The 27,339-nt window shown below is 61.2% G+C and overlaps 5 protein-coding genes across 5 annotated transcripts; 4 read left to right on the top strand and 1 right to left on the bottom strand.

Annotated features, from left to right (window-relative positions):
• The first annotated feature begins 70 nt into the window (after window positions 1–70).
• On the top strand, window positions 71–4,475 carry RNF151 (ring finger protein 151). The gene is given in 6 exon segments (XM_082713577.1): window positions 71–186; window positions 446–1,897; window positions 2,262–2,407; window positions 2,728–2,824; window positions 3,437–3,891; window positions 3,893–4,475. Coding segments are annotated over 5 exon segments (747 nt in total). The 5' UTR covers window positions 71–186; window positions 446–1,894; the 3' UTR covers window positions 3,939–4,475.
• Window positions 4,476–4,593: 118 nt separating this feature from the next.
• Window positions 4,594–11,415, top strand: TBL3 (transducin beta like 3). Its single transcript, XM_082713518.1, has 22 exons — window positions 4,594–5,087; window positions 6,445–6,496; window positions 6,583–6,678; window positions 6,765–6,812; window positions 6,984–7,125; window positions 7,220–7,304; window positions 7,380–7,550; window positions 7,648–7,723; window positions 7,795–7,888; window positions 7,975–8,156; window positions 8,251–8,392; window positions 8,499–8,557; window positions 8,640–8,743; window positions 9,454–9,601; window positions 9,686–9,916; window positions 9,993–10,063; window positions 10,143–10,299; window positions 10,375–10,433; window positions 10,675–10,778; window positions 10,872–10,943; window positions 11,027–11,185; window positions 11,266–11,415. The coding sequence occupies exons 1-22, from the start codon at window positions 5,047–5,049 to the stop codon at window positions 11,385–11,387; spliced, it is 2,415 nt and encodes an 804-aa protein (XP_082569644.1). The 5' UTR covers window positions 4,594–5,046; the 3' UTR covers window positions 11,388–11,415.
• Window positions 9,186–15,557, bottom strand: NOXO1 (NADPH oxidase organizer 1). The gene is made up of 8 exons (XM_082713540.1): window positions 13,674–15,557; window positions 13,485–13,565; window positions 13,216–13,291; window positions 12,916–13,093; window positions 12,594–12,775; window positions 12,394–12,498; window positions 12,016–12,133; window positions 9,186–11,932 (listed from the first exon to the last, which is right to left on the bottom strand). The coding sequence occupies exons 1-8, from the start codon at window positions 13,737–13,739 to the stop codon at window positions 11,620–11,622; spliced, it is 1,119 nt and encodes a 372-aa protein (XP_082569666.1). The 5' UTR covers window positions 13,740–15,557; the 3' UTR covers window positions 9,186–11,619.
• An 890-nt stretch (window positions 15,558–16,447) lies between these two features.
• GFER (growth factor, augmenter of liver regeneration) lies at window positions 16,448–19,021 on the top strand. Its single transcript, XM_082713537.1, has 3 exons — window positions 16,448–16,850; window positions 17,156–17,352; window positions 18,214–19,021. Exons 1-3 carry the CDS (start codon window positions 16,590–16,592, stop codon window positions 18,374–18,376), a joined length of 621 nt encoding a protein of 206 aa, XP_082569663.1. The 5' UTR covers window positions 16,448–16,589; the 3' UTR covers window positions 18,377–19,021.
• Window positions 19,022–21,386: 2,365 nt separating this feature from the next.
• SYNGR3 (synaptogyrin 3) lies at window positions 21,387–26,716 on the top strand. Its single transcript, XM_082713569.1, has 4 exons — window positions 21,387–21,631; window positions 24,683–24,920; window positions 25,067–25,209; window positions 25,289–26,716. The coding sequence occupies exons 1-4, from the start codon at window positions 21,533–21,535 to the stop codon at window positions 25,496–25,498; spliced, it is 690 nt and encodes a 229-aa protein (XP_082569695.1). The 5' UTR covers window positions 21,387–21,532; the 3' UTR covers window positions 25,499–26,716.
• The last annotated feature ends 623 nt before the right edge of the window (window positions 26,717–27,339 follow it).

Here is a 27,339-nt window from a genome sequence, read left to right as displayed (position 1 = left end):
TTATACCACGCCAAGTGCCGCGAGATCTCGGCGGCCCCGCCCCAGGCGCGCGTCCGCGACGGGCTTATGAGTGCGGAGGCCGCGCGCTCCCGGCTTTCCCCGCCCGCTCCGCGTGCGCCTGCGCACCTGCGGCCTCGCAAGTCTGAACGCGTGCGCAGCTTCCGCCCCGCTGCCTGGTGCCGAGAGGTAGGTCAGCGCCCCGCGCCGCGCGCTCTCTGCCCGCGCGACCCTGGGTGGTAGCCGGGACGTCGGCGTTGGTTGAAAATCACCCGCGGCTTTGGCCGTGGCCGCGGGTGAGATTCGGCGCCCAGAGCCACCGGGGGCCTCAGCTCACCGCCCGCTCGTCCGTGTGGGCCGGTGAAACCCAGGCCCCGACACGCGCCCCGCCGTCCCCCGCCCGCGTGCGCTCTGGCCTCCGACTCCTGACCCCGTGTTCTGCCCGCAGGACGCCGATGTCCGGACCGTGAGGCCCACGCCGCCAGGACCGCGGGGAAGGGGGGGAACCCTGCCGCCAACGCCCAGTAGAGCTGTGGGTTTGAGTTGTGCACGTGTGGGCGCCCTCCGCGGGTCCGCCTGTATATGCACCTGTGGGCGCCGGGAGCAAAGTGTGCAGCGGAAGGGTCCTCTTGCCGGCCGGCCCAGTTTTGCGTCGGATGCCACGGAGGGGTGCAACTTGGGCCCCAGGGGTTGCACTGACTCCTGCGTAGCGCTCCGTGGGTGGCGGGGCCAGACCAGAAGCCTCGCTGTGTGTCCCAAACCGCATCGCTTCCACAGTAGCGAAGCATCTGTGAGCTTGCGGGGAGTGGGCTGGGCCACCAACCCACTGGCGAGAGTGACAATGACGGGAAACATCCCCAGGGGGAGTTGGGAGGCCAGATGGGGAGCCCTGGGGCTCACTCTCAGTTACAGCCCCGATAGGGAAGGACGTAGGGGTTACTCCCGCAGCTCAGGCATCACCCTGAATTCTCCAGTGGACTTGGATCCGTGAAAAGATCTCTCCCAGCCTTCTTTCTCAATGAAATAAAGTTCCTTTGCTTTGTCTCTTGGGGGCTTGCTTGTGGTTTCGCTGTAGCTTGTGCGTTCTGAGTGGTTACTCCCAAATAAACACGCTTTTGCCAGTGAAATAACTGGGTTTTCTTCTGCAAGTTGATAGAAGAAATGAGAGTGTACGATTCCCAGGTCAAGGGCTTGCGTTGGCTCCTTACTGCTCTCAGGAGGGGACAGGGCCTGGGATAGGATTTGGTGAGCTCAGTACTTAGGGCTACTGAAAGAGCAGTTCCCGGTTCCATGTTTCAGATGGGGAACATGCTGATTTCCCAGGTGGAGATTATTTCCCAGTGTCTTCTCAAAGGCCTGCCCACATGGTCAGAGCCTATCTCTTCTGGAAGGCTTTCTCACAGACTAGGCTCCCCACCAAGGTGGTTACATGGGTCTCTGGTCCAGATCTTCCTGATCTGTACTCTGCAGCTAGTTCCATGAGTCTTAGATCCTAAGAGACCTGATGGTGGGTCAAAGTCAAAAGTCCCTGCGCTCTTGGGAGATCTGGCCTGGACAGCACTATTCAAGAAGGGAGAAAGGAACAATTCCTACATTCCTGCCAAAGCCTCAGCTTTGGGGAAAAAGTCATCAGAAGTTTGGTTCCCAGCCTAGTGCTGCTCGGGTGTCAGCTGACAGCCACTCCCAAGATGGGCTTCAGGGACTTGCCCCAGGTCCAGACTACCTAATCCTTCAACTCCGAGCAAAGGCCATATGGTACAGGATCCCATTGGGCCCTGACCCAGGGCTGTGATTGGCCTGAGCTGGACAATGCCACTGTGAGGTCGGCCCACTCCTGCTGTGAAATGGAGACTCCTGATCCCTGGGAGTCAGTGGAGCTGCCATCCGGACACAGATCATGGTGAGACTGGTTCCCTTTTGCCTCTGGCCCTTAAATGTGTTCCTAATTCGAGACCTCCCCAGAGTTGGACCCCACTCCTTACTCTGAGCAAGGGTGAACAGTGGGTTACAGGCTCCCAAACAAGACAAGGAAAGCAGCCTTTGTGAGGGCTCTGGCCAGGTCTAACTCCAGGCCAAGGCCAGCTTCTCCAGTTGGGGACTGGTAGTCTTGGTCTTGACTCTCACAGCTGCCCCCTCAAAGTGGGTGCTGACCCATCACTCCACTTGGGGCTCTCATGGCCCACCTCCCCATCCTGGGGTTTCCCTCTGGGTGTGTGGCTAGATCCTGGTTCAGCCAGTCCCTGATTTTGGCCTGGCCTTTGCAGAGTGGTGGCTATGATCTCAACCTCTTCGCCAGCCCTCCCGACTGCAACTTCCTGTGTTCTGTGTGCCATGGGGTTCTCAAGAGGCCGGTGAGGTTGCCATGCAGCCATATCTTCTGCAAGAAATGCATCCTCCGGTGGCTAGCCAGGTGCTAGTGGGCACCAAAGAGGATGGGAGGGCAAGGGCAGGGCTGTGTCCATTCCTGTGGCCCAGAACAGAGAGGAGGGTGGGCCAAGCATTATGTTGGAGTGGGCATAAGAATCAGCTCCCAAATCTAGGACACTAAAGAACCTGTGTCCCCGCACCCTGTGGCACTTACAGCCCGTGGCCCCAGCCTCAGAGCTGAGTCCCTGTGAAGCCCTCAGGACTCTTCCAGCTCAAGAGAAGGGACCACCTGGGAAGGTGTGTTGCTGCCTCTTGGTCCCTTCCCACTCCCAACACTCTTCACCACCCATTCCTGCCTCCTAGACAGAAGACCTGTCCGTGCTGCAGGAAAGAGGTGAAATGGAAAAAGATGGTCCACGTAAATAAACTCCGCAGGACGATTGGCCGCCTGAAAGTCAAGGTAGCCTGAAGCACCTGCTCCCAGCACCCTTCTCGATCCAGCCAGGGGAGGGGGTAAGGAGAAGCCTGTCCTCAGAACCCAGGGTTTCTGGTCTAGCAGCGCTGATTGCAGCCTCAAGGTCATCAGTCCTGCCTATGTGGGTCCCATCTCTACCACTTACTTGCTGTGTGACTTTGAGCAAGTTACCTAACCTTTTTGAGCCCTTAGAGTCTCAGCTGTAAAATGGGGATCATACAAGATTTTTAGAGGATGAAGTGTCCTCTCTGACGACCATCACCCTGGTCCCCTAATTTTTATCGATGAGGAAACTGAGCTTTAAAAAACAAACAAACTTGGCTGCTGTGCAACAGCCAGCTCAGCCCCGCCATGTACACCCTAGTCCCTCAAGCCTTCAGCCCTGTGCACCTGCTCTCAGAGGTCTAGATTCTTCCCACCTCCAAACATTTGCCCAACTATTTCCCCCTCCACATCACTGATGTGGGGAAAGCTTGGTGGACTCCCCGGACAGGAAAGTCATAGATGGGTGGGGGGGGTTCTATGTAAAGCTACTCCAGTGCTGGGTGGCCATGTCCCACCTGGTTTGGCTCATATTGTGCTCTATGTCACCCTCAGTGCAAGAACGCAGAAGCAGGCTGCTTGGTGACGTGCCCCCTGGCCCATCGAAGGGGGCACCAGGACTCATGCCCTTTCGAGCCGACTGCCTGCCCCAACGAGGGCTGCACGGCACGGGTGCCACGTGGGGCTCTGGCTGAGCACCGGCAGCACTGCCAACGTGGGGCCCAGCAGCAGTGCCCACTGGGCTGTGGGGCCACCCTGGGCCCCGCGGAGCGTGCACACCACAACTGCTACCGGGAGCTGCGCGACGCCTGGAACCAGCGTCAGGAGCGCAGCCGGATCCTGGTGCTGGGCCTGCTCCGGCGCATGCGGAAAGTGCATCGCACCACCAATCTCATCCGCAGGCAGCTGGCCCAGCTCGGGGACTTCCTGGAGGAAGACAACGCGCTGCTCATGGGAGCCCCGCAAGGGGAGGCCGAGGCCACCCCAGAAGGCAGCATTGGGGCCGAGGTGTGGGGGGCCCAGGGCCACGGTACCGTGTAAATTGAGGGGAAAATAAACGCAGATCCTAGGCCTGGCCCGCCCCGCCGCCTCTGTGCCTGCCGGCCTCACAACTTTATCCCATTTGCCACCCGCCCCCCCTTTCCAGGTACTACTGCCTTCACCACGCGGGGACACTGGCCTTTCTCCCTCGCCCGCTCCTGCCCGGAAGGCTCTTCTCCTTGCTCTCGGTTTGCCTGCTTTCTTTTCCCTCGGATGCGTCTTCCTCACAGAGGTTTTCCCTGATCCCCTCCCAGTCTCCTTCCTGTTACCTCTACCAAGTCTGTTAACCAACTTCCCAGTCACGCCAACTGCTCAAAGCTCTCAACTCCTAGGAGAAGCCCACGCCTCAGAGGGAAACCCCATTATCTCTGATCTCCTGCCCGTATGGTCTCAGGACACCCTGTAGCCACAAGCACTGCCCCCCCCAAGCAGCCACAGGGGTCCCCGCTCTACTCGGGCGACACCTTACCTTTCCCACCGCCCCATTTAAAAGCGCACCTCCTGCACTCCGCCCCGTCCCGTTGCCGAGATCTGTTCTTTCCACAGCACGAATCGCCCACTGCTCCTGACGACTCCATGCCAGACCTCCCCCAGCCCTCTCTCCTCTAGCACGTCTAGAACAGCGCTTTGCACGAAGAATGTGATCAATAAATATCTGAGAGGCTCTGAAGTTACCCGATTTATTCATTTACCCTCCATATCTATCGTAGCCATCCAGGAGCACCTGACGGCCTTGTACCCAAATCCCGGAAGGCCGAGGGCCAAGAGCCTTGGGATGGCTTCAGTAAACATTTCCAACGACTCCTTTTTTTAAAACTTCACTAAAAAACCAACAGCGGGCAAACGCCAGGCCCTGCACTCAGCCGCCCCCGGAGGACCCGCCACCCCCACGCGGCTCTACGCCCGTTCCTCCAAGCCAGAGACAAGCCAGAGACGCCTCTACCAGCTTCCGCTTCCTGACACAGCAGGGGCTGCCCACAGCAAAGATGGCGCCGAGCGCGCAGCTGGTGATGTCACAGGGGTCGTGCCCAGTGACGCCATCTGCGGCGCGCCGTCAGTGAAGAGTGGCGCCCGAGTTTCCCTCACGCGGCGGCGGCGGAGGCGGGGGAGGCGGCGGCGGCGACATGGCGGAACCCGTGGCGGGAGTGGGCCGCTTCAAGGCCAAGTGAGCCGGGGCGCTGCGGCTGTGGATGCCGCGCAGGGAGGGAGCGGGGTTCACCGCCCGAGTGGCAGGTGTGCCTCTCGACCGGACGCCGGTTCGGGTCTGGGGAGAGCCTGAGGGCGGTATACGAACTGGTCCGTGGGAGTCGTGTTGCTTGCGGTATTACAAAGTGCGGAGCCAGCGTCCGTTAGTACAGTAGGAGCCGATCGGGGCTTGTGGGTGAAAAACTAAAGGAGGAAGGGGCGAGCTGGTCCTGGACCCCAGCGGGTCTCCCCCAGCCTCCGGTGTTGAGCACCGGGGCAGGCTGCGCGGGGCTCTCACCTCCTGTCCCCTTCAACGTGGAGCGGGAAGAGAGCTCAGGAGATGGGCGTCCGCTGTGGCTCTGGAGGCCCTGAATCCTGGGCTGATTCAGTAACCTAGGGACCCTGGGGAACATCTTAGTGCGCAGGACCCCGTTCAGGACGGACTCCTCTCCTCGCGGAGCTGGGTCTGATGGAGTAAACGCGCTAAGCAGCTCATTTCCGTCAGTGGGAGCGATGCGCACTGCCGAAGGGAAGGCTTGGGATCAAGAGCGTGTCTGGGCTCGGTGGTTGGGGGCTCCATTTCATGTGGACAGCCAAGCCTCCCAGTGAGCCAGGTGCCAGAGGAATCGGGGAGGAGAGACCCACGCCACCGAGTGGAACAGCCTGTGTGGCAGGAGCCTTGGCTCCTCCAAGTGAGGGTCTTAGAAGCACGTAGGGACAGGGGAGGGTTTTAAGGCAGGGTAGTGACGTACACGTGTGTGTTTGGGAAGGCCTTCTTGGCAGCTGCGGGCAGTGAGGCAGTGGATGGAGGCCTGGCGATGAGGCTGGAGCAGCTGTCCAGATGACCCTGCGGTGGCCTGGACCAGCGTGGAGGCCAACGAGAGGGGAGGGAGGAGGCAGCATGAGGCTGCAGACAGGAGTGCTACTTGGGGAGTGGGAGGAAGGAGCTAGGGTTGGGGAGGAGGCAGGAAGCTGTTGAGGGGGGTGGTGCTCTGGGCTGGTCTCCTCTGCTGGCCTCCCACGGCCTGCAGGGGGCCCCCGAGGTCTGGAGTACTCGGCTGCGGGAAGACCCGCCTCCTTGCCTGGACTGCCTGAGAACCTGGTGTGAATCCTGGCCAGCTCTGGGTCTGGCCTCCTCTGTGACACCCCCCCTCAGTGCTGCTGACAGAGAAGAGTGAGAAGAGCCCCCTCCAACCCCCTGCATCCCAGCCTCTGCCTGGGAATTTCTCAGGGGCAGGGGCCTCTTGGGTTGAGCTCTGGGAGAGCACCCAGCCCAGTGCTGGGCGCTGGGGGCCAAGGGGTGGGTGCCTCACTCTCGAATGCTGTTCTCTCTCTAGCTATGCTGTCGAGCGCAAGATTGAGCCGTTCTACAAGGGCGGGAAGGTGCAGGTACCGGCCCTGGGAGAGGCAGAGTGGTGGGGCAGGCAGGGGCTGCTAAGAGCTGCTTATCTTGGCTGATACCCTTCTGTCCCCAGCTGGACCAGACTGGGCAGCATCTCTTCTGCATTTGTGGTACCAGAGTCAACATCTTGGACGTGGCATCGGGGGCCGTCCTGCGGAGCCTAGAGCAGGTGAGGGTGGGAAGAGCCAGGGCAGTGGGCTAGTGTGGAGGGAAGCCTGTGCTCATGGCGCTCTGTGTGCTGACTCTTGCCTCTAGGAGGACCAGGAGGACATCACTGCCTTTGATCTCAGCCCTGACAATGAGGTATATGGGGCAGGGGCAGGGGTAAGAGTCCAGGGCTCCATACTTCTCATGCAAATTTGAATTTGGGCCACTGAGGACACACCTCTCCCCTCCCGGCTCTCCCAGCCTCTCCCAGCCTCTCCCAGCCTCTCCCAACCTCTCCTCTCCCGTCTGAACTGCATCGCTCTCTAGGTGCTGGTCACAGCCAGCCGGGCACTGCTGCTGGCTCAGTGGGCCTGGCAAGAGGGCAGCGTCACCCGCCTGTGGAAGGCAGTACACACAGCCCCGGTGGCCACCATGGCCTTTGACCCCACTTCCACACTGCTAGCTACAGGTAGGTCCCTGGCGGAGTGGCTGGGCCCCGGGAGGGCACACAGTCAGGGGTCTTCAGACACACCAGCCCCTTCACTTCAGACACGTTTCCACAGGCGGTTGTGATGGGGCAGTGCGTGTCTGGGACGTTGTGCGGCACTACGGGACACACCACTTTCGGGGCTCACCAGGGGTCGTACAGTGAGTAGAGGACAGCAGAGGGAGAATGGGGCCTTACGGTCGGGGTCACGCAACTCACCCGCTCCCTGCCCGCAGCTTAGTGGCCTTCCACCCGGACCCCGCACGCCTGCTGCTCTTCTCCTCAGCTGCAGACACCACCATCCGCGCATGGTCGCTGCAGGACCAGTCGTGTCTAGCCGTGATGACTGCCCACTACAGTGCCGTCACCTCCCTAACCTTTAGCGCTGATGGCCACACCATGCTGAGGTCAGCGGCCAGCTGCTCAGGCCACAGCGGGAAGGGGAGGGCCACCACTGAGACTGGGGACTGAGGTGGCTGTGTCCCCCCCCACCTCCACCCCCAGCTCAGGCCGTGACAAGATCTGTGTTGTGTGGGACCTGCGGAGCCACCAGGCCATGAGGACTGTGCCAGTGTTTGAGGTGGGGATACCAGGGTGCCCAGCCAGTCGAGGGGAGGGGGGTGCGGCTGCCTCTAACCGGCTTATCCTCAGAGCGTGGAGGCCGCGGTGCTGCTACCGGAGGAGCCGGCACCAGAGCTGGGTGTAAAGTCCAAGGGCCTGCACTTCCTGACAGCCGGAGACCAAGGTGCGCATGCCCAGGCCAGGGTGGGCAGCAGGGTCTGGGGGCGGTCGGTGGACTTGAATGCCAGCAACCCACATCCCCCCACACAGGCCTGCTGCGTGTGTGGGAGGCAGCCTCTGGGCAGTGTGTGTACATGCAACAGCAGCCACCAGGTCCCCGGCAGGAGCTGACCTGCTGCTCTCTGGCCCACTCTGCCAACCTGCTCCTCACCGTCACCGCCGACCACAACCTGCTGCTCTACGAGACACGCTCCCTACAGTTGCAGAAACAGGTGAGCGCTGCCCTGCTCAGCCCGAAGCCCAAGGATGCCAACCCGCCTCTCACACGGACTCTGACCGGTATCCCTCCGGCCCCCACCCTCACAGTTTGCCGGCTACAGCGAGGAGGTGCTGGATGTCCGGTTTCTTGGGCCTGAGGACTCCCACATTGTTGTGGCTTCCAACAGCCCCAGCCTGAAAGTGTTTGAGCTGCAGACAATGGCCTGCCAGATTCTCCACGGCCACACAGGTCAGGGAGCTCATGCCCTCATGTCCGTGCCCCCAGCACTGCATCCTGGGCTGGAAGGCCCCCCTTTACCGTAACTGATGACCTTCTCCTCTCTACTTTTTCCCAGACATTGTCTTGGCCCTGGACGTGTTTCGGAAAGGGCGGCTCTTTGCCAGCTGTGCCAAGGTGGGGCATCTGAAGTGTGAAGGTATGGGTCCCCGTGGGGGAAGCCCAGCCCAGGCTCTGTCCTCACCTCTTTGATTCCCAGGATCAGAGTATGTGTCTCTGGAGGATGAACAAGGCTGGCAAGGTGACCCGTGTGGCTCAGGGCTCCGGGCACACACACAGCGTGGGCGCCATCTGCTGCTCCAGGTAAGTGGTCAGGGCTGGGCTCTGTGTTGTTTCAGAGGCCCAGATCCTTCTAATGGGGTTCCAGCTTGGGGAGATGTGGATCGGGAGGCTTCAGCCGTGGTCTTTGAGGCTCTGGGATAGGGATGTGTAACGGAATGCTGGGGACCCCCAGGTGCTCTTGGAGGTCAGAGCTCCTCAGAGGTGATTTTGGGGCTGGGTGAATAAAAGGGGAGAGGCTCAGGGTGTGTGGGTGCCTTTGGCTTAGGTGTGACCCTAGCATCCTGGGATCGAGCCCTGCGTCAGGCTTCTTGCTCCTAGGAGAGCCTGTTTCTTCCTCTCCCTCTCCCCTTCTCCACTGCTCATGCTTTCTCACATTCTACCTCAAATAAATAAAAACTTAAAAAAAAAAAAGAAAAAAGGCTGGGGGAGGCTTCAGAGTAGGAAGAATGACACTGAACAAGGCTTAGGTAGAAGACACATTCCTTGCCAGGGTAGGGGGTGGTGTTGGGGTCATGTGACCAAGTCATCAGGTATGGTAGACCAAGGGTGGGTGGTGGGTGCTCTAGTAGACAAGTGGTCCCAGAGGGGTGTGGGGATGACAGGGGCTGTGTGCATCCAGAACAGTCCCCCTGGTCGGGGCTGTGGTCCTGCAGGCTCAGGCTGTGATGCGCTAGCAGACAGGGCTGGCCAGGGCTCAGCAGGTGTCTCCCGTCCCCCACTTCTGGCCTCAGGCTGAAGGAGACCTTCCTGGTGACGGGGAGCCAGGACTGCACTGTGAAGGTGTGGCCCGTCCCTGAAGCCCTGCTGTCCAAGGGTGCAGCCCCAGACGGCGGTCCTGTCCTTCTCCAGGCCCAGGCCACACAGCGCTGCCATGACAAGGTGATGGCACAGTGGGGCAGGGCAGGGCCGGGCCGGGACCTTGCTGGGATGGGGGTCTGAGCTGCCACCTGCTCCCATCACCAGGACATCAACAGCGTGGCTATTGCCCCCAACGACAAGTTGCTGGCCACAGGCTCACAGGACCGCACAGCCAAGCTCTGGGCTTTGCCACAGTGCCAGCTGCTTGGCATCTTCTCAGGCCACCGGCGCGGCCTCTGGTGTGTCCAGTTCTCACCCATGGACCAGGTGCTGGCCACAGCCTCAGCTGACGGTACCGTCAAGCTCTGGGCACTGCAGGACTTCAGCTGCCTCAAGGTAGGCAGCCTAGCCCCCTCCCCGGCCCACCCCACTGCCCGGCATTGTCTCACGCTCTCCTCTACCTGCCCTGCAGACATTCGAGGGGCATGACGCTTCGGTGCTGAAGGTGGCCTTCGTGAGCCGTGGCACCCAGCTGCTGTCCAGGTGAGCTGGCTGGGGATACGGGTGGGGGTGAGCTGCAGGCCGGGCCCCAGCTCTGAACCCCTCCCGATCCCAAACCCAGCGGCTCTGACGGTCTCCTGAAGCTCTGGACCATCAAAAACAACGAGTGTGTGAAGACCCTGGATGCCCATGAGGACAAGGTCTGGGGGCTGCACTGCAGCCGGCTGGACGATCGTGCCCTCACCGGCGCTAGTGACTCCTGTGTCATCCTCTGGAAGGTATGGACGTTCAGGGGTTGTGGGGACTGGGCGGGGCCGCATCAGGGTGCCCTTCTGACCTCGCGGTGACCGCAGGATGTGACCGAGGTGGAGCAGGCCGAGGAGCAAGCCCGGCGGGAGGAGGAGGTGGTCAAGTAAGTCTGGGGGTCCCTGTGCGGTCTCCTTGAGTGACACCATGTGTCCACACTTGGGGGGCATACGGGTGTCACCCCTGCTTTGTGGCGTGGAGAAACTGAGGCTTGGAGCTCAACACAGCTCTGCACCAGTGGATGCTTCGGGCCGGGCCGCAGACTCCCGAGCCAGCCCCTTGCTGGCTCTGCCTTCAGTCCCCACCAGGTCCCCCAGTGACCCTGTCCTCCCTCCTCCCCCCGCCAGGCAACAGGAACTGGACAACCTGCTCCATGAGAAGCGGTACCTGCGGGCACTGGGCCTGGCCATCTCCCTGGACCGGCCCCACACTGTGCTCACTGTCATCCAGGGTCAGTGCTGCCTCGGGCTCTGGGGCAGGGGGAGGGGCTTGGGTCCAACTCGTGACCTTCCCTGAGGCTCGGTTCCCACCCCCCAACCCCCAGCCATCCGGAGGGACCCCGAGGCCTGCGAGAAGTTGGGAGCCACGGTGCTGCGGCTGCGGCGAGATCAGAAAGGTCTGGGGCGGGCGGGTGGTGGGGCGGTGGCTGGCTGGGGCAGGGCAGCCAGTGGGTAGGTCCGACGGTCCTCGTCCCCACAGAGGCCTTGCTGCGCTTCTGTGTCACATGGAACACCAACTCGAGGCACTGCCACGACGCGCAGGCTGTGCTGGGAGTGCTGCTGCGGCACGAGCCCCCGGAAGAGCTCCTGGCCTACCCAGGCGTGCAGGCCTCCCTGGAGGCCCTGCTGCCCTACACCGGTATGTGGGCCAGGCCCGGGGCAGGGTGGGAGCAGCCAGCCAGCCCCCACGGAGCCGCTGACGCCTGTGTCCTCCCCCAGAGCGGCATTTTCAGCGGCTCAGCCGGACGCTGCAGGCAGCCACCTTCCTGGACTTCTTGTGGCACAACATGAAGCTGCCCACCCTCCCCGCGGCCCCCTCTGTGGCTCCTTCAGCTCTCTGAAACAAGCAGAAAGCAGTCCTACTCTGTCTGGACTTCCCATGTGTGCACTGTGTCTCGCCCCAGCCCTGCTAAGACCCAGCAGGCCCTGCCCCTCAGCACAGATACTAGCTTGTGCCTCCGTGGAAGAGCTTTACTAGGGACATGGGGGAGGTTGGTTTCCTGGCCCGGCCAGTCAGAGGTCCGACCCTCGGATACTCCTCCCACGGCTGTGGTGGCGGTGGCCCGGCTAGCGTCAGTCACCCCCGGGGTCTGGAGCTTTGGGCCTGCCCTCTGCGCAGCTCCACACGCCCTGGAGAGGGTACTTCCGTGCCAGGGCCCTGCGGGTGATGGTGCAGCAGCGGGTCTGAATGGCGCTGAGCGGAGGGTGGGCGGGCACCATAGGGGTTAGCGTTGTGCCTTGGGGGATCTCAGGGGGACGTTGGGGATCTCCCACCCTGGCCTCTTCACTGTCCTCCTGGCGGTGGAGCCCTGACCCACTCAGGAGCGCGCCCAGCCCCTCTGGCCGCAGCAGTACAGCGGGGAGGAGACCGCAGCGCCCGCCGAACCTGCGAGGAGGGCGGGGTTTAGAGCGTGATGGATCCTGCCCCGCCCCAACCCTGGGCCCCGCCCAAGCCCTTCCCCCGCGCACCTGCAGAGCCACCAGCCGCGATCGGACATTTCCAGCACGCGCACCCGCGCCCCAGCAGGCACGGAGAGTTCATCTGCGTGGCTGCTCTCATAGGCTTGGGAAGCGCAGAACTGAGACCCTGCGGAGTGGGTATTTGGGGGTCACAGCGGGGCGCCGGGGGCCAGGGCCCTGACCTATCCCATCTCCCATGGAGTCACCACTTTCAGGCATCCCCCTGATGATGGGGGTCACTCAAACCCACTGGTGCTCCCACTCAGTCTGGGGACCAAGTACACTGTCTCCACGTCCAGTACTCGCTTGGCTGTTCCTTGTGACTCCGCTTTGCCACACGCTGCCCAGTGGTAGTGGCTGGCTTGGTGTTGGGGGATGGGTAATCACCTCTGCTCCCTAAGGGCTGCTGTTGTGGGCCGGGGGCTGCTTCCTCCAGGTACGGAGCAGGAAACCACGCTGTTTGCTGGTCTTCGTTCACCACCAGCCACCAGCCTGTGTGCAAGAGGTACATGGAGGCTCAGGCCCCCCCAAGCCTGCTCCGGTCCTGGGGGCAGAGAGCGAGCTCTCTCAGTCCTACCCAGCCTCACCTGAGGAGTGCCGCAGCAGCACGTCTAGGACCTCCTGGGCCCGTGTGTGGAAAGGGCGGCCTTGCATGTCCTGGGTGCTGAAGGGCTGCAGGCATCGCAGGCTCTGAGCCTCCAGGCCACGGATGGCCAGGGTGTCCGTCGGGCGGCCTAGGGGCTCTTCAGGAGCTGGCAGGATCACCAGACTGGGAAGGGTAGCACGCAGCGAGGGGTGGGTAGGATGTGTGGTGAGGGCCTGCTGCCCCTCCCCAACCCGCCCAGTCTTCCCTCCTCCCCCATCCCCCAAGTACTTTCGCGGGCTGGGAGTTGGGGATGAGTGAGGCACCTGCCGGCTGGCAGCCTGGGCTCCAGGTCCAGGGGTTGCGGTGCAAAGAAGTCGCTGAGCACTGGGCTCTGGGACACGCGGGCAGCCATGGTCAGCAGTGTCCGGGAATAGGTCTCCAGCAGCCGCAGGCGAGCTAGGCCGCGGCCTGTGCGCCCCCCACGCACCAAAAGCGATGCGTCTGCAGGCACAACGGGAAGGGACTGTGGGACCGCCCCAGGGTTCCCTCCACCAGGTCGCTGGTGCCCCTGCCCCTCCCGGGATTACCCCCCCCCCCCGCCCTGGCCTTGCAAACAGCCTCACCGGGAAGCTTGGGGAGAATGCGGTCGGATCTCCGCAGTAGGCCCGCCTCTACGGGGAAGGTCTCCTTGAGGCTCTTCTAAGGGAGAACCAGCGAATCGGTCTCAGAGTTCATGAGAGTTCACCTGTTCCCTTGGGAGGGTGAGGGTTCCTTGCCAGGCTGGGGGTCGCAGGAGCTGGACGCCCTCACGGGCACAAGGGCCAACATCCAGCCAGGGGCCGCTGGAGGGTCAAGCCACTGGGGCAATGGGGTTCACCTCAGGCTCACTCACATGGAGCTTCTTGAACTCCTCCCAACTCCTGCGCACGAAGGTGTCGCTGCCGTCCGACCAGCACACAGAGAAGGCAAATGTCTGTTGAGACAAAGGTTGGGGGCACCTTGGAGGGTCTGGGCCAGGAAATCCTCCCTTTTTCCTTGAGGGTGGCAGGGACACACACCCCCCACCCCGCCCCCATCACACCTGATGCCGCGCTGTCTGGACTAGGGCCGCTGCACACACGGACACCGGGTACCGGGGGCTGGCCATTGCTGTGCTGCACTGGTCACAGTCCTGGGCTTCTGGAGCTGGTACTGTGTGGCTAGGGTCCCACTGTGTCCTGGCTCACACTGGGGTGGTGGGGGGGAGAAGGAAGGGAGCTCCTGAGCACCCGGAAGACTGATTGGAATTCCCCAGGTATGCCCCAGACCTGCCAGGTCCTCCTATCGCTGCCCTGCCCTTGGATCTTTCCCAGCTTCCTCACTGTGCCCAAAGCAGATCTGAGAGACAGGAACACAGGGCTTGAGAGGTGTGTGGGGGCAGGGTGGGGCAGAGAGACAGTAGAGGGTGGAGACTGCGGCCTGAGTCCCTTAGGCATGAGTCTGGCCCAAGCGAGGAGGCGGTAAGCAGAGCCATTAAAGCGCTGCAGGCCTCCCAAACCCCTCCTGGCTCTCCCACACCCACTGGGGTGCTGAGACTAGTGGAGCCTCCTCCAGGGCGTGCCCCATGGCTCTGTCTTTGAACTCACCTGGGAACCTGACTGCTGTTGTCATCAGGAACCAAGGACCCTGTGCTGAAACCTTTATGTACTTTGTTTGGCTTAATACTCACATTGCAGGAAAGGTCTCTTAATGTTTCCAAGTCACGGGAGAGGAAATTTGTATTAAATGGATAATTAGGAGCACCTGGGTGGCTCAGTGGGTTAAAGCCTCTGCCTTCAGCTCAGGTCATGATCCCAGGGTCCTGGGATCAAGCCCCACATTGGGCTCTCTGCTCAGCAGGGAGCCTACTTTCTCCCTCTCTCTCTGCCTCTGTGCCTACTTGTAATCTCTCTGTCAAAAAAAATAAACAAAATCTTTAAAAAATTAAAAAATAAAAAATAAATGGATAATTAATGTCACTTCTTCTGGATGTGTTGTGGGGGGTGGACCTCGCAGGCTCACCCTGGCGGTTCCCCCGTGGTGGGAAGACTTGGGGCAGGACAAAGAGGAACCCTTTCTGCTGTGGCTGGCACTTGGCAGGGGACGGTGGGGTGATTAGGACTGTTTTTTGAGAGCTGCCTCTGAATTCATGATTTTATCACAATTTACTGCAAACACAGCCTTCAAGAGCAGGAGCCACCATTCCCCCACTAACTGGGGTGAAGACGGCTTGGGCCCTAGAATCCCCAGACAGGGGGTACTCCAGTGCCCCACGTCTCTGGGCTGCTGCTTTATAGCGAAGTCTTCCAGACCTACATCCAACCCTGGCATACATTGGCTCTATCTGCTGTTGGGGCCACCAGCTCTAGGTTGGGAATCCTACCCCAAGCTGTCCAGGGAGGGGTTAGCCTCTAGGGCATCCCTCCCAGAAATCACCCTAGCCTTGACAAAGGGCCTTTGTGCACCTGTCCTACCAGTGCTCTCAAACCTTTCCTGGTCTTGGCGCAGGCAATGAACACCTGCTGACACAGGCCTCAATTGCAGACTGCCTTTAGCCCAGCTGTCACGCTCTCTCAACCTCAGTAGGGGCCATGCTGCAGTCCCAGCTGGCCTGGCAGGGGGCAGGGTGGGGCAGACACCACTCCCCTTGAAGATAAGGAGAAAAGCTGGGAGAGGGCCTGTTTATTCACAGCCCGAAATCTCTAGAAGGGTGCTGAGGCCCCCTCTCTGCCCCAGCCGAAAGCCCCTGCTTCACACTCCAGCAACCCTGGTTCTTTTCCATTCTCTTTCCATAGACCCCAGGCTCATCTATCCCTTGGACGACCCCCACCCACACCCCGTGCTCCTCACTAGCTCCTATGAAATCCACCCTCCAGGGGAGTCTTTGCAAAACACAAAGGGGATCCGCTTGGGGTAGCCCTGCCCGAAATTGTCCTTCCCCATGGTCCTTAAATTCCCAGTTCCTTTAGGCCTCTGCCTAAGTGTCACCTCCTCAAGGAGACCTCCTGGATTTACCATGCCTGTTCGTGGTCCCCCCCATTTGTCAGGGAATATTTGTTAGTGTGCCACTTTTTTGTTTTGTTCTTGCTTTTTCCGTCTCGACCACTGGACAATGAGCCCGGGGAGGAGGTCCAGGACGGATCTTGCGCCCCACCCTGGCCAGGCCTGGACCCGCACTTGGAACCGATTAGACACTACACAAGTATTTGCAGGGTGAATCAGTGTACGTATAGAAGCTGCGGCCACTCGCGATATGGCTATTAACCCCTTCAGGCAGACTTCCGGATCCAGGCTACTCGGTGCCCTTAGGAGCCCAGAGACCCGCCGGCGCCCGTTGTCGTGGCGCCGGTCGTCCGGGCGGACCCGCGGGACCCAGGCCCTAACGCGCGCGGCACTCTGTGCGCTCATCGCGCCACCCCTTGTTGCCAGGGCGCCGCGCGGCCGGCCTCGGGGCGCGGCCCAGCTGAGGGCACAGAGCCTGGCCGCGGGCACGCGGGGCGGTCAGAGCGGAGCGATGGGGGCGTCACGGGCCGGAACACGGGCTTCGCCTCGGCCGCAGGCTGAGTCCACGGCGCGGCCGCGGCGTGGTTTCCACAACACGCTGCTCTTCTACTGGAGGAAGCGGGAGCGCCGCCACGGACGACGCAAGTCAGGCTCGGGACGCGGATCGAGGCTCAGGGGCGCGGCCGGCACCCGGGTTTCCGACCCCGCGCCCGCGCCGGCCCGGACCCCTGCCTCCGGCTCTGCGGCCTCTCCCGCGCAAGCCGCGGACCAGACCCCCACCCCTCCGCCGGACCCCGCCCCGGCCCCGGACCCCGCCCCCAGCTCGAGCACCGCCTCCGCGCCCGTGCCCGCGGCCGCGGCGCGCGCGGCCGGCTCCTGTGGCCGCGCCCTGGCGGCGGCGCGCGCGCTGGCCTGGAGACCGACTTGGAGGCCCATCTGGAGGCCGAGCTGGCCCGGCAGGCATTGCGCGGGCAACATGGCGGCGCCCGGCGAGCGGGGCCGCTTCGGTGGCGGGAGCCTCTTCTCCTTCCTGCCCGGCGGCGCGCGCTCGGAGGTGATGGACGATCTGGTGACGGACGCGCGCGGCCGGGGCGCGGGGCGGAGAGATGTGGCCGCCTCGGCCCCGACCCCACCTCCGGCGCCGGCCTCCGATCCTCAGGTCGCCGAGGACACCTCCCGGAGGCGGCCCTGCCGGGCCTGCGTGGACTTCAAGACGTGGATGCGGACGCAGCAGAAGGTGCAGATGCCCGGGGCGGCCACCTCCCCTAGTCCCGGCCGCCACGCCTGGTTCTCAGGCGTCCGCGCCCACGTCCCGCGGGCCCTATGCCTCACAGACTTGTGCCCTCCCCCGCCAAGGGGGCTGTCCCTAAACCTTGCCCCCAAGGGAGGCCCGGCCTTTAGGGTTTCAGCCACGCGTGTGGCGGATCGGCGGCCGCAGGGCTGTCTCGAGTCAGTGGGCCTCTGGCTGGGGTGGTGAAAACGGGAGCTCTGCGGGCTTCCTCCGGGTAGACGAACTGACCCTTGGTCGACCTCCTTCCGCAGCGGGACAGCAAGTTTAGGGAAGACTGTCCTCAGGATCGCGAGGAACTGGGCCGGCACAGCTGGGCTGTCCTCCACACCCTGGCTGCCTACTACCCTGATTTGCCCACCCCAGAACAGCAGCAAGACATGGCCCAGTTCATACATTTATTTTCCAAGTTTTATCCGTGTGAGGAGTGTGCTGAAGATATAAGGAAGAGGTAAGTGTGTCCGCATCGTCCATAGGCCGCAGAGCAGTGCCCCTGGAGCCGGGGCCTGTCGCCCCCACCCCCCTGATGTCATAAAGGGGAGCCTGGAGAAGCAGGTGCCTGGTGGCAGAGTAGCCCCAGCACAGACCACCATCAGTGGGCACTGGATCAACCCAGCGGTCTCCTGTCCTCTAAGGGCCAAGCTGCATGGGGCTGCTGCTCCAGAGGCTCCCAGCCTGGCCTCACTTACAGAGTCCCTTGCTGAGTCCTCCTGGAGGCTCGAGCAGGTTCATGAGCCCACCTTGCCTGACATCTGGAGTAGGACTGCTGATTTTAAGGCCTTGAGAACCCACTGGTTTTAGGAGCAGCCTTTTCCTCACTGGGGAGCCCAAGAGCTGTTATTTGGCACCTCTAAGTGTTTCTACGCTGAAGGTGGGGGCCAGGGCAGTTAGAAGAGCTCTCTTGCTGGGTGGAGGCCCCAGGGCCCCAGGTGCTAGAAATAGGTTTTGTATTAGGCCTTTGTGTGGCCCCACCCCTTAAACACTGCCTGGGGCCAGGGATGCTGGGGTGAGGCTTCCTGATTGTTAGGAGGTTATAAAGTTGCATCATTGGTGTCTTAATCCCTTGCTTTGAGTCCTGGTCAGGTTTGGCCCAGCTCCCCAGGTAAGGGTTGAGCAGGCCTAAGAGCGTGCCAGTGTGGGAGGGTTGCAGGGCTGCGTGTGTCTGTGTCTCAGAGCACAAGGGCCCTCCTGGGTGTCGCCAACAGCAGCGCCCCAGCTCTCCTGCCCTGATTGAGCAGGCACAGAGCCAGTGGGGCAGGGGCGGTGGGACCGCTGCCTGTCCCGCCTTCCACCTGCCCCCCCCTCCCCACAGGATATGCAGAAACCAGCCAGACACTCGCACTAGGGCCCGCTTCAGCCAGTGGCTGTGCCGCCTGCACAACGAGGTGAACCGCAAGCTGGGCAAGCCCGACTTCGACTGCTCCCAGGTGGACGAGCGCTGGCGCGATGGCTGGAAGGACGGCTCCTGCGACTAGGTGTTGGCCAGCAGAGCTGTGGGACAGCAGCCTGGGCCTCCGGGCAGCCTGGCCAGAGGGGGTCAGGGCACTCATTAAAGTGCGTCAGAGCCAGAGCCTGTCGTGTGTCAGTTGGATGGTCCCCAGACACTGCTCAGGGGCTCCTTCCCTCTTAGGTTTGGAGGAAAAGTGGGGTTCCTGCTGCAGACACCCCAAGGGCTCCTCCTCAGCCAAGGCCCGAGGGGCTGCAGATGAAGGAGGCAGGAACAGCCCGGTCTGCACCTCCCATTCAGGATGCGGCCTCCTGCTCACCCCACATCCTGGTGCCCGCTTCCCCGCACAGGAAGGTGACAGGCCTGCCCAGGCTCCCTGTCCTTGAGGGCTAGGCCGTTGTCTCCTTACCCTGTAGCAAGAAGGGACGGCGGTGGTGCTGGCAGCTCAGTAGGCCCTGTGCTTTCTGCAACTCAAGGAAGGCCTGGGGGCTGAGCTCTCCTTCTGGGTCAGTGCCTGCAAAGCGAGCACAGGCAGGGTGGCTTCCCCGGCGGTCCCACCGGCACTGCTGCTTGCTTCCTGTCCAGCACGTATACCTGTACCAGGCCTGTCAAGAGGCTTTGCGAGGCCACTGTTCTCAGAGCTCGAGACCAAAATAAAATGGTAGAGAAGTGACTAAGGGCCTGGCTTTGGTGTGTTTTGTGCTGGGACTTGTGGCGACAGACAGGGCCTGCCCTTGCTGCTCTGCTCAGCTGCCTCCTTTCATCCAGGTTCTGCTCCAGAGGAGGAGGACAGGGTCCTAGGGTGGGAGCAGCCTGGGAAGCCCCAGGAACAGGAAGGATGCCCAGTGCTGGAGCGGAGGAAGGGTCAGGGATGAGTGGGAGGTCAGATGGCACGAAGTCTTCACGTCCCCAGCAAGGACTCTGTTTTTAACACCCACCTCTTGTGACCAGAAGGTCTTGGAGGATTTGGAGCCAAGGAATGGCAAGATGACTTCTGGAAGGTTCTTCTGGCTGCTGAGCTAGGATGAGGCAGGTATGGGTGGGAGCAAGGGAGGGCAGGCACCCCCCTGGCAGCTGAGTGGGAAGCTTGCTCAGGATGGGTCAGAGAAGATCGACAGAGTTGACTGGGGGGTTCGGGCCCAAGCAGCTGGGAGGATGAAGTTGTTCCCAGTATCCATGCTCTGGAGAACACTGTAGGCAGAGCAGGCATGGGGTGACTGGCGTGTAGCTTTTGGCCCTTGCCAGGTCTGCCCGGCCACATGCCCCCAGGCTTGGCTGCCAGCCCACACGGCCCAGCAACAATGTGTCCATCCCTGCAGTCATCACATACGGGTCCTCTCCCTGTGGTGTCTTAGTCCCTCCCTTCGGCACGGCTCCCTCCGCATCTTCACCCAGCGGGCGCCATGGGGGTCCTGGCTTCGGCAACACCTTCCCAGAGAGGACAGCAAGGCAAAGAAACTGGAGGCAGGAAGCAGCCAACAGAAATCGCTCTTCTCTCCTCCCCTCGAGGGACTGTTCCCAGCACATGGCTTTCTTCTGGCTTCTCCCGTGTCACCTGCTAGTCAGAGAACCAGCCAGCTTCTCCAGGGAAGCCGTTGGCTCAGGAACACGGCACCTGGAGGAGCTCTCCTGTCCTGCCTCACTTCCCTTTTCCCCTAACTCTGACTTCCTGGAGGTTTCACCCCCCAACCCAGGCTAAGACAAGTGGAACTGTAGTTCAAGGGGAGGTTCTGGCTCAAGCTGTCAGGACTCTCACAGAGGGACTGGGCAGAGAGGGAGGAGAAAAGTCGCAGGATCATGCCCGTGGGCTCCCAAGGTTCATAGATTACAGGGGCTCACAGGGTTATAAGAGGAGAGAACCCTAAAAGGGTGGTAAGAAGGGCCTGGTGAAACAGGGACATAAGGAGGGGGTGACATCTGGAAGCATTTCCAGGAGGGTGGGCATGTCTGAATTGCCCTGGGACCAAAGGGGGGAAGTGGCCGCTGGTCAAGACCGATCGGGAGCTGTCACCGCCAGATGCAGTGACAGATGGGATGCACAGTGTCGGGGACCAGTAGTAAGACTGGTGGGTGACACTTCTGGCCACAACTGCCCTGGGGTGGGACCCACAAGGGGCGAGCCCGGCATCCCCTTCTGTCCACAGGAACAGCATGGCTAGGGGCTTCCTGATGTGCTGGAAGAACTCAGCCAGTGGTCCACGTGTGGTACGAAGACAGAGGTGGTCAGTTCCTTCCGTCGTCCATGGGGCTTGTGAAGGGCCTGGCACTGTAAATGCTCAGCAAAAGCAGACGTTTCTTGCAATGCCCTGGACAGTCATCTGGGACCCTGCCAGGCCGGCCAGGAAGGAGCATGAGGGAGGGACCCTGTCAAGCTTGGGCTGCGGGAGCTGCTGAAGAGCCCAGCAGGGGCCCCCATCTTTCATGCTTCTTCCCATCCCTGAGCCCCAAATTAAACATGCCAGCCACAAGTCAGTTGGGGAGACTCAGGAGTGTGAAGGGCTCAGTGAGAGCCCTTGGAATGACAGCATCTGGCCACAAGAGAGGAGCAGAGATGCTCCCACCCATGCTGGTCTGTGTGCTTGACCTCCTGGACAAGTGCCCCTGCGGGGCAGAGGCCTTCTCCCTCCCTGACAGGAAGGCTAGAACCCTGATGGAGAAGCTGGGGTTGCAGTTGGGGGGTTATAGGAAAGGGCCCAGTGACTGATCTCTGGTCTAAGGGGAACCTGGTTCAGGGAGTCGGGTTCCCCTTCCCTGAGGGCTGGAGGGTGGAGCTCCGCTCATTGGGATGAAGCTGGAGCCCTTGGACCTGGGTTACCCCAGGGGCGGGGTCAGGTTTGTCCCTTCGCCTGGCTGCAGCACGGGCTGACTCCTGACTTCGCCTCTTGGGGGCTTGGGGGTGGTCTCCCATCTCAGACCCGGCTCTCGCAGGTGAAGGGGGATGGGCGGGGCGGCGGAGGGAGGGATGGGCTTCAGACCCGCACGCGGACCAGTTGGCGGGGGGCACGGGCTCGGCCCCGCCCCGCGCGCCCCCGTCGCGGCCGGCGCGCGCTCCCGGGAGGCGGCGACAGCAGCGGCAGCACCAGCAGCTTCGGCAGCACACCCGGGCGGCCTCGGGCGGGGCCGGCCGGACGGACGGACAGACAGACAGAGGGTGCCGGGGGCGCGCGTCCCTCCTCGTCCGGCCATGGAGGGAGCCTCGTTCGGCGCGGGCCGCGCGGGGGCCGCCCTGGACCCCGTGAGCTTCGCGCGGCGGCCCCAGACCCTACTGCGGGTCGCGTCCTGGGTGAGTGACCCCGGCCCCGGCCCCCGCCCCGGTCTCGGGTCCCGCCTCGCCTTGCATCCCACGTCCCTCCCCGCTACCCTCGCCCCTCGCCCCTCGCCCCTCGACTCCATCCTCGTCCCCGCCGGCCCCTCCCCCGCCGGCCGCAGGTTGGGGTGACGTCACCGGGCTGGGCGCGCCCACCTGCGGGAGGGGGAGGGGCCGATGGCAACCACCGGGGACCTTGAGAGGTCACCGCCCGCCGCCCCCATCCTCCAGTTCTTCCTTAGGTGTAACTCAGTCCCCTTCCTCAGCCCCTGCCCCGTTTTTCCTGTCCTCACGACCTGGAAGCGGACACAGGGGCGGGGACGGGATTGGGTTTGAGCCCTCAGCCTCAGCACGAGGAGGGGGCTATGGGAGCCGAGTATTACCAACTGGCGCTTACACCTGCTTCTCCCTCACACACACCCTCCAGGCTCCTTCCAGGGGAGCTGGCCCTTTCCCAGGCCCTCCAGGTGCAAGTGTGTGTGTGTGTGTGTGTGTGTGTCCGCCCGCGCGCGGGGTGGGGGTGCTCTGGGATCCCTCTGGGTGGGGCAGCAAGAAGGGGCTCTGCCCGGGGAGGGCTTCCTGGGGGTGGTGTGGGAGGGGCAGATTTGGGGACAGCCTAGACTACTGGGGCATCCCTAGGCCAGGTGGCCTGCTCCTTCTTCCCACCTCTCCAGGCAGGAGAGACGAGAAGGTGGGGTGAGGATCTCTGGGTTTTATTTAGCTGGTGGCTCCTGCTGCCAGCTGTACCGAATGGCTGGTCTTCAAGGAAAGCAATGCCCAGGGTGAGGTGACTCGGTGCAGATACGGAAGTAGGACCCCTATGTTCTGGTGCCAGCTCGGGTCCGACTTGTGGACTGCTCTCGGCCGATGTGTCCATGCCCTGCACCTGGGTTTCCCTCTTGACTCCATTTCAAGGAGCTGGAGAGGGAGAGGAGAAATCAAGTTGAAACTGGAGATCTTTTTTTAGAAACACAGGGCTACCCAGAGCTAAAAGAGCAGGGTCTAGTTTAAAAATGATGATGGTCCAGAGACGTCTGGTTGGCTCAGTCTTTTTTTTTTTTTTTAAGATTATTTATTTATTTATTTGACAGACACCATAAGTAGGCAGAGAGGCAGGCAGAGAAAGAGAGAGGAAGAAGCAGGCTCCTGGCTGAGCAGAGAGCCCGATGTGGGGCTTGATCCCAGGACCCTGGGATCATGACCCAAGCCGAAAGGCAGAGGCTTCAACCCACTGAGCCACCCAGGTGCCCCCTCTTTTTTTTTTTTTAAAGATTTATTTATTTATTCATTTGACAGAGAGAGATCACAAGTAGGCAGAGAGGCAGGCAGAGAGAGAGAGGAAGGGAAGCAGGCTCCCCGCTGAGCAGAGAGCCCAACGCAGGGCTTGATCCCATGACCCTGAGATCATGACCCGAGCCGAAGGCAGCGGCTTAACCCACTGAGCCACCCAGGCGCCTCTGGCTCAGTCTTTAGAGCATGCGACTAAGGGTCATGAGTTCAAACCCAACGCTTGGCATAGAGCCTACTTAAAAAAAAAAAAAGTATAAAATGACTATGGTCTACTGCCTACCTGCTTTCCAGCCCTTGTGGTAAGGGGATGCTGAACTTGAGAGTGAGTGAACCCCAGAGATCAAGAGTATCGCCCCTCTCTTTTTTTTTTTTTTTTAAGATTTTATTTATTTATTTGACAGAGAGGTCACAAGCAGGCAGAGAGGCAGGCGGGTGGGCGGGGTGGGGGGGAAGTGGGCTCCCTGCTGAGCAGAGAGCCTGATGCAGGCTCATCCCAGGACCCTGAGATCACTACCTGAGCCAAAGGCAGAGGCTTTTTTTTTTAAATTAATTAATTTATTATTTTTTTAAAGATTTTATTTATTTATTTGACAGACAGAGATTACAAGTAGGCAGAGAGGCAGGCAGAGAGAGAGGAGGAAGCAGGCTCCCTGCTGAGCAGAGAGCCCGATGCGGGACTCGATCCCAGGACCCTGAGATCATGATCTGAGCTGAAGGCAGCGGCTCAACCCACTGAGCCACCCAGGTGCCCTTTTTAAAAAAGGATCGATCGATCTATCTATCTATCTATCTATTTATGTGAGAGAGAGCGAGAGAGCAAGCGTGCATGAATTGGGGGACAGGGGGAGAGTGAAAATTTCGCGTATACTCCCCTTTAAGAATGAAGCCCTCCTTGGGGCTCAATCCATGACCCATGAAATCACTACCTGAACTGAAATTAATAGTCATATGTTCACCCGATGGAGCCTCCTAGGTGCCCCAATAGTATCGCCTTTGAGCCCAAACACTTACGGTGCTATTAATCAGCCACACGAGGCTATCATCCCTCCGGGGCCCACCAAGGGTGGATGCTGCTGGGTGGTCGTTATTTTCTCTGGCCCCAACACTCCACGAACTGGACCTGTTACTCTATTTTGTTAGGAAGCAAGGCCACACAGCTCCCAAATGCTGAGAGTGGGTTCCGTGCAGGGCCTGGGTGACAGCTTTATCACTGTCCCTGTGCTGCTCCCCCCTGTGCTCTGGCCCCCCTCTTCTCCACACCTGCCTCCCACTGGAGACTAGGAATCACTGGTCCAGGTGAAGGCTCCTGTTCCTACAGTGTCTAGGGGACTGTGCGGAGATCCTGTGGGCCCCACAATGTGCCAGGGACCCAGTCTATCAGCCCCGTCTTTTATCAGCCAAGTGACTTCAATAATTGAAGCCCCAATTTTCCCATCTATGAAGGGGATAACAACGGCCCCCCGGTGGTTTGGGGGGAGGATTCTAGGAGGAATGCATGTAAAGTAGCGGTTTTAAGCATGGTGCTTGGGCATAGTAGATGCTCACTAAATAGCAATGCTGTCCATAATTTTAAATACCTGAGGGAGGTATTTAGAGGAGTGCCCGAAGACCCCATCCACAGATGGGGCCTGTGCTGCCGGGGAACGAGGGGACAGGCCAGAGGACGTGAACAGTCGCGCTGGTGACCGCGGGGAAGGGGACCACCGCAGGGCCCTGAGCGCCGCCCGCCGCCCGCAGGTGTTCTCCATCGCCGTCTTCGGGCCCATCGTCAACGAGGGTTACGTGAACACCGACAGCGGGCCCGAGCTGCGCTGCGTCTTCAACGGGAACGCGGGCGCCTGCCGCTTCGGAGTCGCCCTCGGCCTTGGGGCTTTCCTAGCCTGCGCCGCCTTCCTGCTGCTCGACTTGCGCTTCCAGCAGATCAGCAGCGTCCGGGACCGCCGCCGCGCTGTGCTGCTGGACCTGGGCTTCTCAGGTGGGCGGGCCGGGCTAGGGGGCGGGCCTATGGGCTCCGCGGGGCGGGGCTAGCCCGCGCTTTTGAGGCGCGGCCCGGAGGTGGGATCTAGCTTCGGGGGCGGGGCCTGCGCGCCGGCCTCCTGAGACCCTCACGCCTGCGCGCAGGGCTCTGGTCCTTCCTGTGGTTCGTGGGCTTCTGCTTCCTCACCAACCAGTGGCAGCGCACGCCGCCTGGGCCCGGCACGCTGCAGGCGGGAGACGCGGCGAGGTCCGCCATCGCCTTCAGCTTCTTCTCCATCCTCAGCTGGGTGAGTGCGGCCGGCGGGGGCCGGGCCGGGGCCGGGGTGGGGCGGGGTCGGTGCTGGCTGACCCCGGGCTCCCCCTCAGGTGGCGCTCACTGTGAAGGCCCTGCAGCGGTTCCGCCTGGGCACGGACATGTCGCTCTTTGCCACCGAACAGCTGGGCGCCGGGGCGGGTCAGGCCTACCCTGGCTACCCAGTGGGCAGCGGCGTGGAGGGCACCGAGACCTACCAGAGCCCTCCCTTCACCGAGACCCTGGACACCAGCCCCAAAGGGTACCAGGTGCCTGCCTACTAGTGGCCGGCAGGCCCCCACCAGGGATCGAAGGCTGCCCCCAAGCCAGAGTCCAGGGTTTCCTGGGACCTCCCTCAGGTCCTCCTGGCCTAGCGCCAGGGCCAGAGAGGGTGGCCACTGTGGGCCGTCTGGGGCCAAGAGAGGGTAGCCCCCAGGGTGCCTAGGCTGCCCCCCACCCCAAGTTCACCCTGTCCCCTTAGTTGCTGAGCCCAGGCCTGAGGTCCTGAGGAGGGGACAGTGCAGCCCTGGACATGTATCCTCCAGCCTCTAGTGGATCGGCCTGCAAAGGGGCCATTCCCCTCACGAGCCAGCTAGCCCGTGGCTCACCTGTCCACTCTGGGGTGAGGGGTCTAGCCGCCCTCTGTAGCTGCGTGCAGGGGCTGTCCCCGGGAGCATGGGCACTGCTCCCATCCCATGTCCCTAGGGGTAGTGACAGTCCCTGGTCCTGTGGTGGTGGTTCACCCCATGGGGCTGTGTGCAGTCTGTCTGGAGCCTCCATCCGTTTGCTCTCACGGGTTCGCTAGAGTAGCCTGGTCCTGTCGATGTTGTGATTGTGGTCAAGTCTTCGGACTTCACCTCGTAGTTCCCCGCAAGCAGCCCCACTGCCTGTGGCCCCTGCTCCTGCCCCTATCGCCCTTGGCCCAGGAGTCTGCCCAGATGTGGGCACTTGGGGCTAGGAAGGCACAACATGGTTGTTGCACCAGCCCTCTCCTCAAGTAAGACCTTGCTCGAGGGAGGCTTGGGGCACTTGGGTGCCTGGCAGGACAGGTGCCTCACAAGGAGGGAGGCCAAGAGTCTCCATGTACCCACAGTGCCCTGGACACGGCCCATCTGTGCAAACCCCTTTACCCTCAGCTTCCTGGCCCAGCCCCTCAACAACCTGCCCTGCACCCCGTTTTAAGGCACAGCCCGAGGTTGGGGTCCCTCTGCGTAGCTGACTACTCATGCATCGCTCAAAGCTGGCTTTTCACATCATGTCACTACAGAACGTTCTCACAGACAGCACCTCCCTCTGGAGTCCCGATTGCGTGGCTCCCCTGTACGTTGTAGCATAGACAACTGTGTGGGTATTTAAGTGAACATGTTTACAATTTTTGTATATATGGATCTTTCTCTCTCTCTTCTGAAAGAACACTCCGTGATTGTGTATCTCCCGTGTCCCATGTTCCAACCGCAACTTCTTTACAATAAAAGACTGTAAGTGAGTTTACGTGGCGCAGACGCTCGGCTCGCGGAGTCATTTTTACCCCTGTCCCTGTGGGTGCCCGAGGTTGGGATCTGCCCTCTCGGGGCCCAGAACCCAGGAAGGGGCAGCAGGTGGAGGCCAGGCCGGCGTCCACATTCTGGGGATTCCTGAGGCTCCCCACGCACATCTGGCTGGGCTGCTCCTGGGTTGCTCAGAGCCAACCCTTGGAAACGCTGGGGAGATGCCCACCTCTGCTCCTTTTTAGAACAGTGGGACTAGGAATTACTACTTGCAGTTGCACATAGTTCACAGTTCGTTCATTGGTCTGTGGCTGTGAACTTCTTTTGTGCTACTCCCGCGTTCTTCAAGGATAGTTTTCCTGCAACTATAAATGTGAGGTCCTGTTCCTTAGAATTTTGAAGGTCTTCCCTATGTTATCTTTTAGGATCCCAGACTATTGACGAGAGCAGTGGTAACAGTATGATTCGTATTCCTTAGCGGGTTGTTTTTTCCTCTTTGGTTGAACGTATTGGGATTTTTTTCTAAATTGTGTTCTGTCAAGATGTAGCTTTTTAAAGAATTATTCTTGTTAGTGCTTTTTTTCCTGAAGATTTTATTTATTTATTTGATAGAGCATGCAAGCAGGGGAGCAGCAGGC

Source organism: Mustela nivalis (assembly GCF_964662115.1).
Source record: "Mustela nivalis genome assembly, chromosome: 19".
Lineage (NCBI taxonomy): Eukaryota > Metazoa > Chordata > Mammalia > Carnivora > Mustelidae > Mustela > Mustela nivalis.
The sequence above is the reverse complement of the archived record's forward strand: the minus strand, read 5'-3'. Positions and strand labels throughout refer to the sequence as shown.

Coding starts and splice junctions, on each gene's coding strand:
- SYNGR3 (XM_082713569.1), top strand. CDS start 21,533: ATGGAGGGAGCCTCGTTCGGCGCGGGCCGCGCGGGGGCCGCCCTGGAC. Junction 24,921..25,066: donor GCTGGACCTGGGCTTCTCAG/GTGGGCGGGCCG, acceptor GCCTGCGCGCAG/GGCTCTGGTCCTTCCTGTGG. Junction 25,210..25,288: donor TCTTCTCCATCCTCAGCTGG/GTGAGTGCGGCC, acceptor GCTCCCCCTCAG/GTGGCGCTCACTGTGAAGGC.
- GFER (XM_082713537.1), top strand. CDS start 16,590: ATGGCGGCGCCCGGCGAGCGGGGCCGCTTCGGTGGCGGGAGCCTCTTC. Junction 16,851..17,155: donor GGATGCGGACGCAGCAGAAG/GTGCAGATGCCC, acceptor CTCCTTCCGCAG/CGGGACAGCAAGTTTAGGGA. Junction 17,353..18,213: donor GCTGAAGATATAAGGAAGAG/GTAAGTGTGTCC, acceptor CCCTCCCCACAG/GATATGCAGAAACCAGCCAG.
- TBL3 (XM_082713518.1), top strand. CDS start 5,047: ATGGCGGAACCCGTGGCGGGAGTGGGCCGCTTCAAGGCCAA. Junction 6,679..6,764: donor TCCTGCGGAGCCTAGAGCAG/GTGAGGGTGGGA, acceptor TCTTGCCTCTAG/GAGGACCAGGAGGACATCAC. Junction 9,917..9,992: donor AGGACTTCAGCTGCCTCAAG/GTAGGCAGCCTA, acceptor CCTGCCCTGCAG/ACATTCGAGGGGCATGACGC.
- NOXO1 (XM_082713540.1), bottom strand. CDS start 13,739: ATGGCCAGCCCCCGGTACCCGGTGTCCGTGTGTGCAGCGGCCCTAGTC. Junction 13,566..13,673: donor TCCAGACAGCGCGGCATCAG/GTGTGATGGGGG, acceptor TTGTCTCAACAG/ACATTTGCCTTCTCTGTGTG. Junction 12,776..12,915: donor CCCAGGCTGCCAGCCGGCAG/GTGCCTCACTCA, acceptor TACCCTTCCCAG/TCTGGTGATCCTGCCAGCTC.